Here is a 13,877-nt window from a genome sequence, read left to right on the forward strand (position 1 = left end):
CAACAACTAAAGCAAAAGACTGAAATTATAGATAAGATTGTAACCACTAAAGTTAAAGTTAAAATATGATAAGACGTTAAAACAAGACAAGATATACTAGTACTGGTTATTACTATACTATAGAGTTTGTACTCCGAAGTATCTTATAGCCTGTTTAGTTGGCTGATTAGTATTGTTGCTGATTTATGAAAAAGTACTGTTAGTTAATTTATGTGAGAAAAAAATACTGTTCCGACTATAATCGTTTATGACAAGCCAGCCAAACGAACAGGCTGTAAGACGCTTCTGGCTTTAAGCATTTGTCCACCTGTGTAGAATCTACCCGCAGTCAAGAGGAGTCCCCACCCAGACGCCAATGCTTCTCGTGCATAAATCTGTTCCCCTGCGCCGGCTCCTCCCACGCCGTCCTCTCAAATCATTTGTCCTCTCGCCGGCGTCTCGCCCCCGCCGCCTCTCGCTTCTCCCGCGCGCTGCCATGGGCTCCGTAGCCGGCGACACAGCCGTCCGCCTCGCGTACCCGCCGGCCCGCCGCGACGATTCCGTCGTCGACGACTACCACGGCGTTCGGATCCCGGATCCCTATCGCTGGTAAGCAACCGCGCGCGTCCTATGTGTACTCATTTCTCTTGCTTATGGTTAATATGCCTTGCGCCGCGCAGGCTGGAGGACCCGGACTCGGAGGAGACGAAGGAGTTCGTGGCGAGGCAGGCGGAGCTGGCGGAGACGGTGCTCGCCGGGTGCCCCGACAGGGAGAACCTGCGCCGCGAGGTCACGCGGCTATTCGACCACCCGCGCCACGCCGCGCCGTTCCGCCGCGGGAACAAGTACTTCCACTTCCACAACTCCGGCCTCCAGGCCCAGAGCGTGCTCTACATGCAGGTATGCTATGCGTGTGCCACGGACTTTCCTTCACTGGAAGTGGACCACTGCGCCGCACGGTATCGGGCATAATTTGGTTAGATTAAGGCAAAAATAATTGGTTACACGTTCTTTGATTGGATCACTTAAGAAAAATGGCGCTACATTTTTTAGGGATACTATTTTTCGCCATCGAACTATTGCCAGCCAGAGTTTGGTTTGGACCATGAAACTCTAAAACTAGCCTGTCCATCCAACTGTTGAAACCGTTCACAATTAGCCATAGTGAAAATTGGTTTCATAAAGATCACGAGATTAAAAAAATATACCATCAAAAGAACTAGATGAAATACCATCGAAAGATAACATTAACGAAAAAGAGCATTCTGTCATGTGTCATCACGTTTGGAGCTAATGCTGTGAACCAGGTCCACCACCACCTGGATGAGGTCTCGCGTTGTGGCTTGTCTTCGGCCATGAATGAGGAGCATCAGCAATGCAAAAAAGAGGAGCTCTAGGAGTGCCGTCCGTGGATGGCTTGGTTGGCAGCCGATGATGAGCCCTGATGGGTGGTATGGACATATATGTTCATGAAAGCAAGGTGGCGTTATATTTGCCTTGTTGGTTGGAGGTGGCCACAAAAATGGTTTTCTTATCATCATGTCGAGTGTTTATGTCCTTTCAGTCGAATCCTTACCACTTGACATGGTGGAAGGATAGTCAAAGACTGCTATGGCACCAAGGTTTAGGACTACAGATTTAAATGTAGTGGATTGGAGTGGTGGACAGCTGAGGAGATGAGGTCCGAGACCTTAGCAGTCTTAAAAAAACCTTCTTTAGCTTAGCTGATTATAATGGGGTGTTAAAATTGTTGAGTCTAATGCAAATTTTTCTAATATTGGTATGCTTGTGATGAGACTAATGGGTCTATATCTGCCATATGCTATGTTGACCTTGCAGGATGATTTGGACGGAAAGGCAGAGGTTCTTTTGGATCCAAATACGCTAAGCGAGGATGGGACGGTTGCTCTTTCAACATATTCTATTAGCGAGGATGGAAACTACATTGCTTATGGGCTAAGTGAAAGTGGTAGTGATTGGGTCTCTATTCATGTGATGAGCATTACTAACAAGCGGCCTATGCCTGACAAATTGTCCTGGGTAAGTAGTTACAACTTGCCACTAGACTGCCAAAGGCTTAGTTTTCCTTTGTGCTGCAATAGTGGTTCTTGGTTCTTCTAAACCAACTCTTTTCTATTGCTGGATGCAGGTAAAGTTCTCATCTATCAGCTGGACTCATGACGGGAAAGGTTTTTTCTATGGTCGGTATCCAGCACCTAGGTAGGCCTATGGATTTTTCCTTTATCTTCAACTAGCAACTGCCTTTTCCAGCATCCTGTTGGTATGGATTTCCCTTATTGATAGCTAATGCAATGTGACAAAGGTCAGTTTGCTTGGGAGTGGAAGGCATTATTGTAATGCAATATAAAAAAATCGATAAAAGACAACCCAAGCCAATTCAAGATGTTGCAATTGATGTATACAGTATACACTTAGGTATAGTGTTCTCTGTTATTCGTGTTGTTAGCCTCACCTTGATCTGAATGCTAGCTCTGCAATCAACAAAGGAAAACACAAGAGTACTCTTGGAGGAGAGTTCTCTATTAGCACTCACTTTAACAAACCTTACCAACTCAGGCAGTCAGGCCCTGTTTGAATGCAATAATGTATGGCCTGTTGTTGCTTGGACACATGCTTGGCAAGGCTGTTTTCTGGTTGTGTCACAATTCCCGTGTGAATTCTGGCTATGATATGCATCCAGTGGGCTTATCTTTTGCTCTCAGATTGGTTGCAACAATTCTAATTCATTTAATATATATTGCTCTGCATGGATTGCTTGATTTTTCTAGTATGTAGTTCTTTTGGCATTGCTTAATTGTGTAAGTCTGGGTACCTTTGGAGTGAGTATGTCTGTACTTGGATCGTTTCCTCTCTCTTCAATACAAATATATGCTGCTCTCCTGCATACTCAAGGAAAACAATGTTCTTTTGGCATTTCCACAACTCTTCATCATGTGGATAGCCACCTGTCCTGAACTCTGGGACCATGTGACAGTAGTACATAGACAGCAGTAAGCTAGTAACTCTGTGTGGCTAAGTCTTCTGCTTCTATTATTTACCTTGAGAATAGTCAAGCAAAGTCAAAGATTTGTTACTAGCCAATTAAGAATACACTTTTCACAAATAGTAATGTTGAAATTAGCAACTAAGCTTGTCCGTTGTAATATCTCCATGGCTTATCATCATCATCTGTAAATACTCTTTTAAGTTTTCTGGTTTGAATTGGTCTGATCTCATCTGTTTGCTCTGAAGCACTTGGAGCAGCCTCATAAGTTTTGTTTGAAATGTCCCCATCATGTGTTCTGTTTTCTCATTTGTTTCTGTAGAGGAGGGGAAGTGGATGCTGGAACTGAGACAAACATCAATCTTAATCATCAGATATATTACCATGTTTTGGGATCTGATCAATCAGAGGATATATTGTGCTGGAAAGATCCTGAACACCCAAAGTATTCCTTTGGTGCCTCAGTCACTGAAGATGGAAAGGTAACTCGCTCTTGCTCATGTTATTTTTACGAGGATCTTGTAATAAAAATAAAAAACAGATGGAGTTTGCATGTTGATTTGGAAGAATAGAGGGACTACAAACACATCTGTTCATCTAATGATTGAACCTTTTCAAAGTTTTTTCTATTGCATAGAAAAAAATTCTGAACATTGTGCTTTTGACAGTACATCATATTGGGCATCTATGAAGGTTGTGATCCTGTCAACAAATTATACTATTGTGAAATTTCTTCTCTTCCTCGAGGAATAGAGGGCTTCAGAGAGACAGAAGATTTGCTTCCATTTGTCAAGCTTATTGACAATTTTGATGCTCAATATCAAGTTGTGGCCAATGATGGTGATGAATTTACATTTTTGACCAATAAAAGTGCCCCTAAGAATAAGCTGGTAAGGGTAGATATCAAGAACCCAGAGCTGTGGACTGATGTTCTTCCAGAGCATGAAAAAGATGTGCTCGAGTCAGCCGACGCCGTTAACAATAACCAACTGTTGATGTGTTATATGTCAGATGTTAAGCATATTCTGCAGATAAGAGACCTTAGAACTGGAAACTTTATTCATCAGTTGCCTCTGGAGATTGGTGCTGTTTCAGAGATCTCGTGCAGACGTGAAGACAAGGAAGTATTTATTGGCTTCACAAGCTTTCTTTCTCCAGGCATTATTTTCAGGTGTAACTTAGCACCTACAATCCCTGAAATGAAGATGTTTCGAGAAATTTCAGTTCCTGGATTTGATCGCACAAGTTTTGAAGTTAAGCAGGTAGATATCTTACCTGTACAAATTTGTGTTCTGCATTCTATTATGGTTCAGACATAAGTAACTTGAACTTTCATCAAAAGAAGTAGTTTTGCTGTTAGGTTCATGAGCTTTTCTTTTCGCTGGTCTGAATAATATTGTTTCTGTATGTAATGTTTTTATTTGCCACTATATCTCTTATTATCCTCAGGTTTTTGTCCCTAGCAAGGATGGAACCAAAATTCCCATGTTCATAATGTCAAAGAAAGATATCGATCTTAATGGATCGCATCCAACTTTGCTATATGGTTATGGAGGATTCAACATAAGCTTAACAGCTTCATTCAGTGTTAGTCGTGTTGTGCTATGCAAGAACATGGGTTTCGTTGTCTGTGTAGCAAACATTCGGGGTGGTGGAGAGTACGGGGAGGAGTGGCACAAAGCTGGAGCACTTGCAATGAAACAAAATTGTTTTGATGACTTTGCTGCCTGTGCGGAATTCCTCGTTTCTAGTGGTTACACCAATTCCAGATGTTTATGTATTGAAGGCGGAAGCAACGGTGGTCTTCTGGTTGCTGCTTCCATTAATCAGGTAATATGGTATAAACTCTTATTTTACATACAATGTATTGTGACTGTTGGAGTATGATCTGAATTCTAATGTGTCTTGTGGGTACACCTGGCGGGCCCATGGTTTGGGTTATTTGCTTAGCAGATTTGTTTCCGTATTTGATTGCAGTTAGTCTACCCTATATGTACATCTTGTAAGCCACATGGATAGAGCAGGCGACTCACTGTATTCCATGCGTTTTGTAAACTCTCATATAGTGAAGATCGCCGGTTGGTGCCTGTGATTTTTTACCGCAAGGGTTTTCCATAAAATCTGTCTCATGTTCGATCTCGATTCGGATTTTTTGCTAACAGACCCAGGTGCCATGGGCTGGCTGGGTCATGAGTCATGCCATGGGCTAGGGTGGCCTGCAGTGGTTGCTGTCATCCCTTGGGTCGAGTGCCAGGCTGCCAGCAGCGGCCTCTGTGTACCCGTCAAGTCGAGATTGTCATCAGTTAGGCATGAGTCATGACCACATGAGACAAGATAAGATTAGGAAGTTAAAGAATAAAGCAGAAGGAAATATTCTTTATATCTGTATTCCCCTTGGGTATAAACATAAGGCTATGTAGTCATTATCAGTCAATCAAGGAAAAGTGGTTCCTCCTCACCCTACCCCCAGCACGCTGCTAGCACGGGTAGTGTTCATGTGAGCAGTGCCACACTGCTGCTCTTCCCCATGTCAGCCACCATATAGTTGGGCCATGATGCTCCTCCTTCAAATCCTCTCACTGCTGCTTCCTATGACCTACTCCCTCCTGTGCTCAAGCACATAACACAATACTTCATGGACTTGTATTTTTGTGTTTGTTATTATTACAATGCAGTATTCGTGCTACCATGCATTAACTTAACTACTCATACTATTGCAGAGGCCTGATCTCTTTGGGTGTGCTCTCGCTCATGTTGGCGTCATGGACATGCTCCGTTTTCACAAGTTTACAATTGGTATGTTCAAATAAAATCAAATAATCCCTCTAAAATTTGTTCTTAGTACACACGCACAAGCGGACGCAGACACTCATGCATGGAAGTTGGAGGAATTCATGTGTCAGTCTTAAGTATAGCTTTGGCTTCTGTGCTGGTGGTGCTCGTGGTTGAAGGAATTCATCAGTGCTTCTGTTGCACAGCCTATGAGATGGACTGTACCATCCTTCCAAGCACTAGTTTCTGCTCTGCATCATTTGTGTTTTCTCCCATTCCAACTCCATATCCAACAGGATCCCATGTGCTGAACTGCTGCTAAGAAGCGACATTAGAGGTTTTCTTAGTTTTGACCTGTCACATTTCTTGACTGTGTTTGCTCAATAACAAGATATATGGGAATGCAAACCCAGAGAGTCAGAGTAATAGCTAAGGGTGCCATTTGTAATTTCCCATTTATTTTCAATTCTGCTTTTGATTATATCCTCTTTACCTGTATATTTTTACAAATATTGTTTATTGTTTTGTATAGGTCATGCCTGGACTACAGACTATGGTTGTTCAGATAAGGAAGAAGAGTTCCAGTGGCTCATTAAGTATGGCTGTGTATTTGAGTTGCTGTGTTACTTTTCTACCGACATTGAACTGATTACTGCACTGTTGAGAAAATCATTAGGTCACATTATTGATTTCAAATAAAAAAAAACAATCTTACAGCTGTCAGGGTTAGTTATGCAGGTTTGCTAGGGATACATCATGTGTTTTTTTTTTGTTAATGCTTCCATATTTACTCTATATTTTCATAGGCTAAGATGAATTTGCTATGTCTCTGTATACATTAGGACATAATTAAATTGATCTGTGGCATCATATTCCTGATGAAAGTATTTCTCTTAGATTTTCTCTGTCAGGAATGCCACAGTCCAAAACAATTAAGTTGGATGACCTGCTATTGTTTTGGTGCTTCACCTGGTTATTATTTTAGTGCTTGACTAGTTGACCTGACTGTTCTTTTCTTTTTCTTTACTAAACAATAATTACATTTGCTTTTGTCCTTAGATTTAGTCTACTGAATTGATCCTGATCCCCTTTTGCTATTTGCTGCCCTGATGAACATAAACAGATATTCTCCCCTTCATAATGTATGGAGACCTTGGGAGCAAAGCTCTAGTAACCACTGCCAGTATCCAGCAACCATGTTGTTGACAGCTGATCATGACGATCGTGTTGTGCCGTTGCATTCACTGAAGTTATTAGCAGTAAGTTCATTTTTGTATTATGTCCTGAGTTCTCATGTGAAACGAAAACATGCAGTCATCAACCAAGAATCAGACTTCAGTTGCCAATTAGCATTCTATTCATAGCCGTAGATTCAACAAACAGTTATCCTATACTATATGTTAGTGGTGCAGCAAGAAACTGACCGTTTCATCATGGAAAATCTTTTATCGACCTATGGCCAGGGGTCAGGAGTGGTTCTATACTTGTTTGGTACTAGTATAAATTATTTGCTCATTAGGTGGTGCATGTGGATGATGTGCACTCAGGCACCCACCTATCTCAGCAACATGATATCAATCTTAAAGAAAAGCTGATTGTCTTAACGTAGATGATAGATAGTCTATATAACAGATAGCCAGAGATAATAATTGTTTGAAGTTAGATTCAGTGGTGAAGTAGATCTCTTTGTAAAGCCAGTCTCTAATGAAACTTTATTATCAACATAGGCAGCCCACGGCAACAAGTCTGTGAGCTGCACATGGCTTGGCCACTATGCCAACAGATGAGCTTTCCATCAGTTTGGGTTTCTGGTGTTCTTCCTATTTTGGAGCCCATTTAGTTTTTGGCCATGCCTGCTGTTGGTTTTCTTTTTGTGATTTTATCAGCAATGGCTTACTGTTCAATGAAAGTTTAACTTTACATTAATCTTCTTTTGTTGTTTACTACATCATAGCTGTTTGATATTCTTCAATCCGTTCTAACTTATTTGCCTTTTCTGCTCTTACTATGCTTCCATTGCCATTCATTCATAGACGTTGCAGCATGTCCTGTGTACCAGCACCGAGGACAGCCTGCAGACAAATCCAATAATTGGTCGCATTGACCAGAAGTCAGGGCATGGAGCTGGCAGGCCAACTCAAAAATTGGTTTGTGCAACTGCTTCTCTGAATACTCCTTTGACTTAGGGGGTGTTTGGTTTCCTGGACTAAATTTTAGTCCATGTCACATCAGACGTTCGGATGCTATTTAGGAGAACTAAATATGAGTTAATTATAAAACTAATTACATAGATGGAGACTAATTTCCGAGACGAATTTATTAAGCCTAATTAATCCGCCATTAGCACATATTTACTGTAGCACAGCATTGTCAAATCATGGACTAATTAGGCTTAAAAAATTCGTCTCGCAAATTAGCCATAATCTGTGCAATTAGTTATTTTTTTCGTCTATATTTAATACTTCATGCATGTGTCCAAACATTCGATGGGACAGGGACTAAAATTTTTCTGTAGGAATCAAACACCCCCTTACACTCAATAGTTTATGTGATATACTGCCTTATAAATTTCAGATTGACGAAGCTGCAGACAGATATAGCTTTATGGCAAAGATGTTAGGGGCTTCGTGGACTGAATAGTTTATTTTGTCCAGCTTAATGTGGAGATGGTGAGCAAGATTACCCTATGCAGTCAAAGTAAAGTGGCAGGAAAAGTTACATTGCTTATATTTTGCTCTTAGCTTGGATGATCACCCACCAGACAGTTGTAGGGTTTATGCTTCGGGTTGAGATAAGGGTTCAGGAAACATTGTCATGCCTGGTGTTGGTGTGCCATTTCTTTTCTATATCTTCTGATTGTTTGAACCCTATATGGTACTACAACATTCCAAATTATAGTATATAGAAAAGTTAAAACGTCTTATAATTTGGAACAGGAGTATTTGTGCCTGGAGGAAGTATTAGGACTTCCTAATGGAAGGTTGTTGCATGTTTGGAAAAGGAGATAATGGAAAATGGACGCAGGACCTTGAACCATTTGGAGCAGTCTGACATTTGAAACCCTGCTTGCAATTCAATCGGAGGTGGCTTGCTCAACTGTTCCAGTTGCTATCCAACTAAGTTTCAACGAGTTATATAAAAAAAAAAGTTTCAACGTTAGCCTGTATAAATGAAAACTTAGCTTCAAGATTAAGACCCTGCTTGGTAGTTCACCTTAGTTCTGAAATTTGTATACTGAAATCAAGATTTTTTTATACATTTCAACTAGAACAGATAGAAAATAGTTCAAGCAAGCAAACTAGGGGTGCGTTTGGTTGAGCTTTTGGCTTTGGCTTTTAGCCTAAAAAGTTAAAAGGCCAACCAAAGAGGCTGCTTTTTCAGGTTGTTTTTTCAGAAGCAGCTGTTTTTTGTAGTACATTTTTGAAAGCTGGTTTGATCCTGCTTTTGACTTTTGGCTTTCTGCTTTTTGAAATTGGTGGCATAAAAAGCTTTTTCATAGTTGTTTCAAGAGAGATAAAGATAGAAGATATATTTTATACTTGTTTAACCAAACAGCTTTTAGCTTTTCTACAGCTCACAGTCCACAGCAGCTTTCCCACAGCTCACAGCCCACAGTAGCTTTTTCCCACAGCCACAGTTCAACCAAACACACCCTAGATCTGCTCAGCTCCAGTTCCATAGCTTTTTTTTTTTTTGTTTGAGTTGGAATTCCGGCCAAAAAGTTCTAGATGGTTGAACCTTGTTTGTGGATAAAAAAGAAAGAACTTTGTTTTTGACTATCCAATATTTGTTTGGATTTGTTTTTGGCCACGCACTTTTAAAACCATAAATCTTTGATTGTGGAACTATAAATATCGGACAAATTTGGGTGTCTAACTGGTCCCAAAGGTAGTTTTGTATTGTATTTAAAAATATAAATGATTTATTTTTAGAAATTCATATCTAATTTATTTTACATAAAATATGAAACCAATCCTAATGTGTCTATTGGTGCTATAGAGTTATTTGGATCTTATTTTTAGTAGTTTCTAGTCTTTTATTGTTCATTGCAATGGCCATTATTTATTTAAATCGTCATTTTATGCTATACTAAACCTAGCGATCAACCAAGATAATCTATGATCAAAATAGAGTGCCAAATGTAGAGTTCATAGTCACCAATTTTTTTTAGGGCTAGGGATGCCATATTAGTTACGATGGCTAAATTTAATTATAACATGGAATATGGCACCTGTGAGGTTGTGTCGTCTTCTAGATCTTTGGGCCTCTTTGGATATAATTATAATCTAATTCTTGTTGATCGACCGCGCCGCGCGGTGTTCGCTCGCTCCAACGCAGAGGGAATTTGATATTTCCACCCCTATGGTGCAAATGTGATGTTACTTCTACCTTTATATTTTAAAATTGTGATTTTGGACCCCGCACCACGCGGCCTGGATACTCATCCAAACAAGGCTTTATTTACTCTTGGTCTGCTATTGGTTCTCTTGGCTAATCTTACTAGTAGTATAGTGCAAAATGATGATTTAGCTAAGTAATGAGCATGTTAGAGCAATGAAACACTATGAATAGAAACAAATAAAATACTTACTCTATTTTAAATTATAAGTCGCTTTGACTTTTTTAGTATATCCATTTTGCTATGCATGATATAATAATATGCCTAGATACGTAGCAAAATAGATGAACCTAAAAAATCAAAGCGACTTATAATTTAGAACAGAGAGAGTATCAATGACTCCAAATAGAGCAAATAGGAGCAAATAAAATACCATTGACTCCAAATAGAGCACCAACAGATGGATTGTATTTCTAGAAAAGAAGCTAGTATTTATTTCATATTTTCTATTATTAAAACGAATGAATTTTTGAAAAATAACTAGTTGTTATTTTTCTAGAAAAATATAAAACCACCTTTGAAATCATATAGCTAGATGGCCAAATTTGTTTGTTGTTTGATAGTCCAGTAGTCAATTTTTCTTTTTAGAGTTGTACGGCTAAAAGAAATATGAAAATAGTTAGATGGCTTAAATAGACTAATCTAAAAAAACTGCTAGTTTCATTCCTTAAATTATGTGATGGCATTTGAACCAACAGCGCTGAGAGTGGGTAAAAAATTTCACGTGGTGGAGCTATACCTATATTGTGAGTAATATACGACAGTGGCAGAGGAGGGGGGGGGGGGGACGGGGGTCTGGCTGTAACACCCTAGTATTAATCATTGCATTTCGCATAAACATCATCCAAGCATTCATGAGCATGAGCATATGAAGTTTCATTTCATTCACCTTACTACGGGGGTCTGGCTGTAACACCCTAGTATTAATCATTGCATTTCGCATAAGCATCATCCAAGCATTCATGAGCATGAGCATATGAAGTTTCATTTCATTCACCTTACTACGGGGGTCTCGCTGTAACACCCTAGTATTAATCATTTCATTTCGCATAAGCATCATCCAAGCATTCATGAGCATGAGCATATGAAGTTTCATTTCATTCACCTTATTTTTATCAAATGTGATGTTGATTATATACATGCATATGCTTGTGATCATGTGTGACCAATGCAAGAGATGGTTGTGAGGTCACAAAAACACCTTGGACACATCTAGGATGGAAAATAGAACAATATTTGTATTCATGACATGGGCCAAATTTGCTTCTAAGTCCTAGTTTACTTAAAGCTTCATTTTTCAAGATACTACTTTGACTATAGTTGAACTATAGCATAGAGTATTTGCATGGCAGTGCACCCTTGATGAAAGTTGTAGTTCTTGACATGGGTAACAAACTTTATTTAAGGGTCATGAGCTAATTCAGTGCCTAACATGGTCAAATAGAGCCCACAAGAATCAACTAAATGCTATTTTCAAGACTTGAAAATTTTGGTAAGTCAAAAAGTTGTTTACAGTTTCAAGTGACCTACTCTGGAGCATTGCAATTTGAAAACCATGGCGAATTAGACCAAACTTCTTAAAGCAAATTTGTAGATCACATGTAGCTCTACAACTCTTAGTAATGGAATTTTCACTAACTCGCCATGGATTAGGAGTACCAATTGCTTTAACTCGCTCTGTTAGTCGGCTGATGCCGACCTGAACCGGGCACCGTGCGCGCCGTCGTCGCCGACCGCGCGTAGGCAGCGGCCTCCACCTAGTGGTCGTACGTCGGCGCTGGGCCCACATGTCAGGGCGGGGTGGACAGCAAAGACGCCGCATCGCGCTCCTCCACTCTCACTCACGCTCACTCTTCTCTGCCTCCCTCGCTCTCGCTCTCTCTCGTAGCCGAGCCATGCCACCGTCGCCATCGCCGTGCACCTCTACCGTGCTCGCACACAGTCCATGCCGCACCACCGCCCAATCCGTCACACGCATAGCTCCACCGTGACTTGCTCCACCTTCCTGAGCCACTAACACCACTGTTCATGCAAGGGTAAGGCCACATTGCACGTCACCTCCGTGCCATGGTCGCGGTGTGCCATAGAGCTTGAGCTTGCCATGGCCAGCCACAACCCGTGCTCCTCCGACCTCCCTCTACCTTGGTCCATTGTCATCATAGGGTCTAGAAGCTAACACCGCAACCCGTTTAACCTCTACCGCCGCAATAGTGTGGGAATGCGTGACCACGCCGTGCGCGTCCGCCATGGTCGCGGGCATGAGCTCACCACGGCTAGCCCTAACTGACCTCCCTTTACTCCTGCTAGTGTTTGTTTCTGGACCTCCATGACCCTTAGCACCTTCCCTGAAGACGGAGACTCACCACCGGTAGCCGTCTCGTCGAAATGGTGACCCCTCTGACATCGCTACTAACCCTAACCCGCACCCTAGAGCTCCACTAGGACCCCCTAATGCTATAGCCACTCTCATCGGGCCATGTCGTCATCAGATATAGAGAATCCGTTGCCGAGCCGCCATGGCCACCGGCGAGGTAGCTCCGGTGATCCACCGAGCCAACCGAGGGTACCATTAGATGCGCGAGAGGGTGGGGAACACGACGATGGTGACCTCATCGTCGGTGACCTTGTTGTCAGCTGTGGCAGAACCGACCAATTTATAGGAGCATAAGTATAATGGCAACCATCCAACAACGATCGCACTGTCATACTTGAACCTATATAAACCTGATAGTCCGTCGAGTATCGTGAAGGATCTCGAATAATCCAATCACACAACCAAGATCGTACATGATTCAACATACAAGCCACATATTACATAAGTTCATCATAGTTCAACATATATCAGAGTATGAAAAGATTTATTACAATACCAAGTTTGAATACAGTAGTAGCGGAAGCAAAGATAGTTTTTAAACTAACATCTCACACCATTGTTCAAATACTTGCCAGTTTCTGATCACATCCCCCAAAATCATCATAGATTAGATATATAGAAGCGCCTTGCCCATGGCCTACTCCTCATCCATGGCAGTATAGAAGTAGTTCTTACAATATCCATGATAGATGGTGTTATCTGCAACAAGTGGGAAATAAACCCTGAGTACAAGAAGGTACTAAGCTAGACTTACTCATCTTAAACCAAAAATAAAGTGACTCCAGGGATCATGCAAGGCTTTATAAGTGGAGCTAGCTTGACAACATTTTCACAAAAAGGCACTAGTTGAGCTACACATTTTATAATTTGGTTCCAAGTTAATTATAGCTATTCATTTCTAGATTAGCATCTAACCTGTGCCAAACATGTGGTGTATGATTAAGTAGCATAAGAATAATAACCACAGCCAGTATATCATTTCCATGTTCATCATAACCATCACATTCTATAGTTCCATTACTACGATGCTGGAGCTAGTCGAGTTTCTTACTATCCGGGAGAGACGGCGATTCGAATTGGTTGCAACGAGCTAGGCAGATATTCCTAACACAAACCCAGACATACCTGTACCAAGGTAGTCTTAGGTCACCTTTGGTACAACTCAGATACACATTTCGTGGGTTCGATCAGCGCCGCACCCTCAGGGACACTACTGGATGCCAGGTCGATCAGGACTCTAACCTGCCCTTAGCCTCACACTGGCTCCCCGCACATCTTTACTACCTCTAGTGTGTGCACTCTAATAGAACAAGGCCTAGCATTAGTTGAGCTACTCGGCTTCATGGTCG

At 41.2% G+C, this 13,877-nt stretch overlaps 1 protein-coding gene across 1 annotated transcript; it reads left to right on the top strand.

The window, feature by feature from the left end:
• Nucleotides 1-343: 343 nt before the first annotated feature.
• Nucleotides 344-8,683, top strand: LOC136504559 (uncharacterized). Its single transcript, XM_066499497.1, has 12 exons — nt 344-588; nt 660-879; nt 1,819-2,019; nt 2,129-2,199; nt 3,306-3,465; nt 3,652-4,245; nt 4,433-4,813; nt 5,704-5,779; nt 6,288-6,351; nt 6,879-7,014; nt 7,789-7,902; nt 8,330-8,683. Exons 1-12 carry the CDS (start codon nt 356-358, stop codon nt 8,393-8,395), a joined length of 2,316 nt encoding a protein of 771 aa, XP_066355594.1. The 5' UTR covers nt 344-355; the 3' UTR covers nt 8,396-8,683.
• The last annotated feature ends 5,194 nt before the right edge of the window (nt 8,684-13,877 follow it).

This window comes from Miscanthus floridulus, chromosome 14 (assembly GCF_019320115.1).
Source record: "Miscanthus floridulus cultivar M001 chromosome 14, ASM1932011v1, whole genome shotgun sequence".
NCBI classification, from domain to species: Eukaryota; Viridiplantae; Streptophyta; class Magnoliopsida; order Poales; family Poaceae; genus Miscanthus; species Miscanthus floridulus.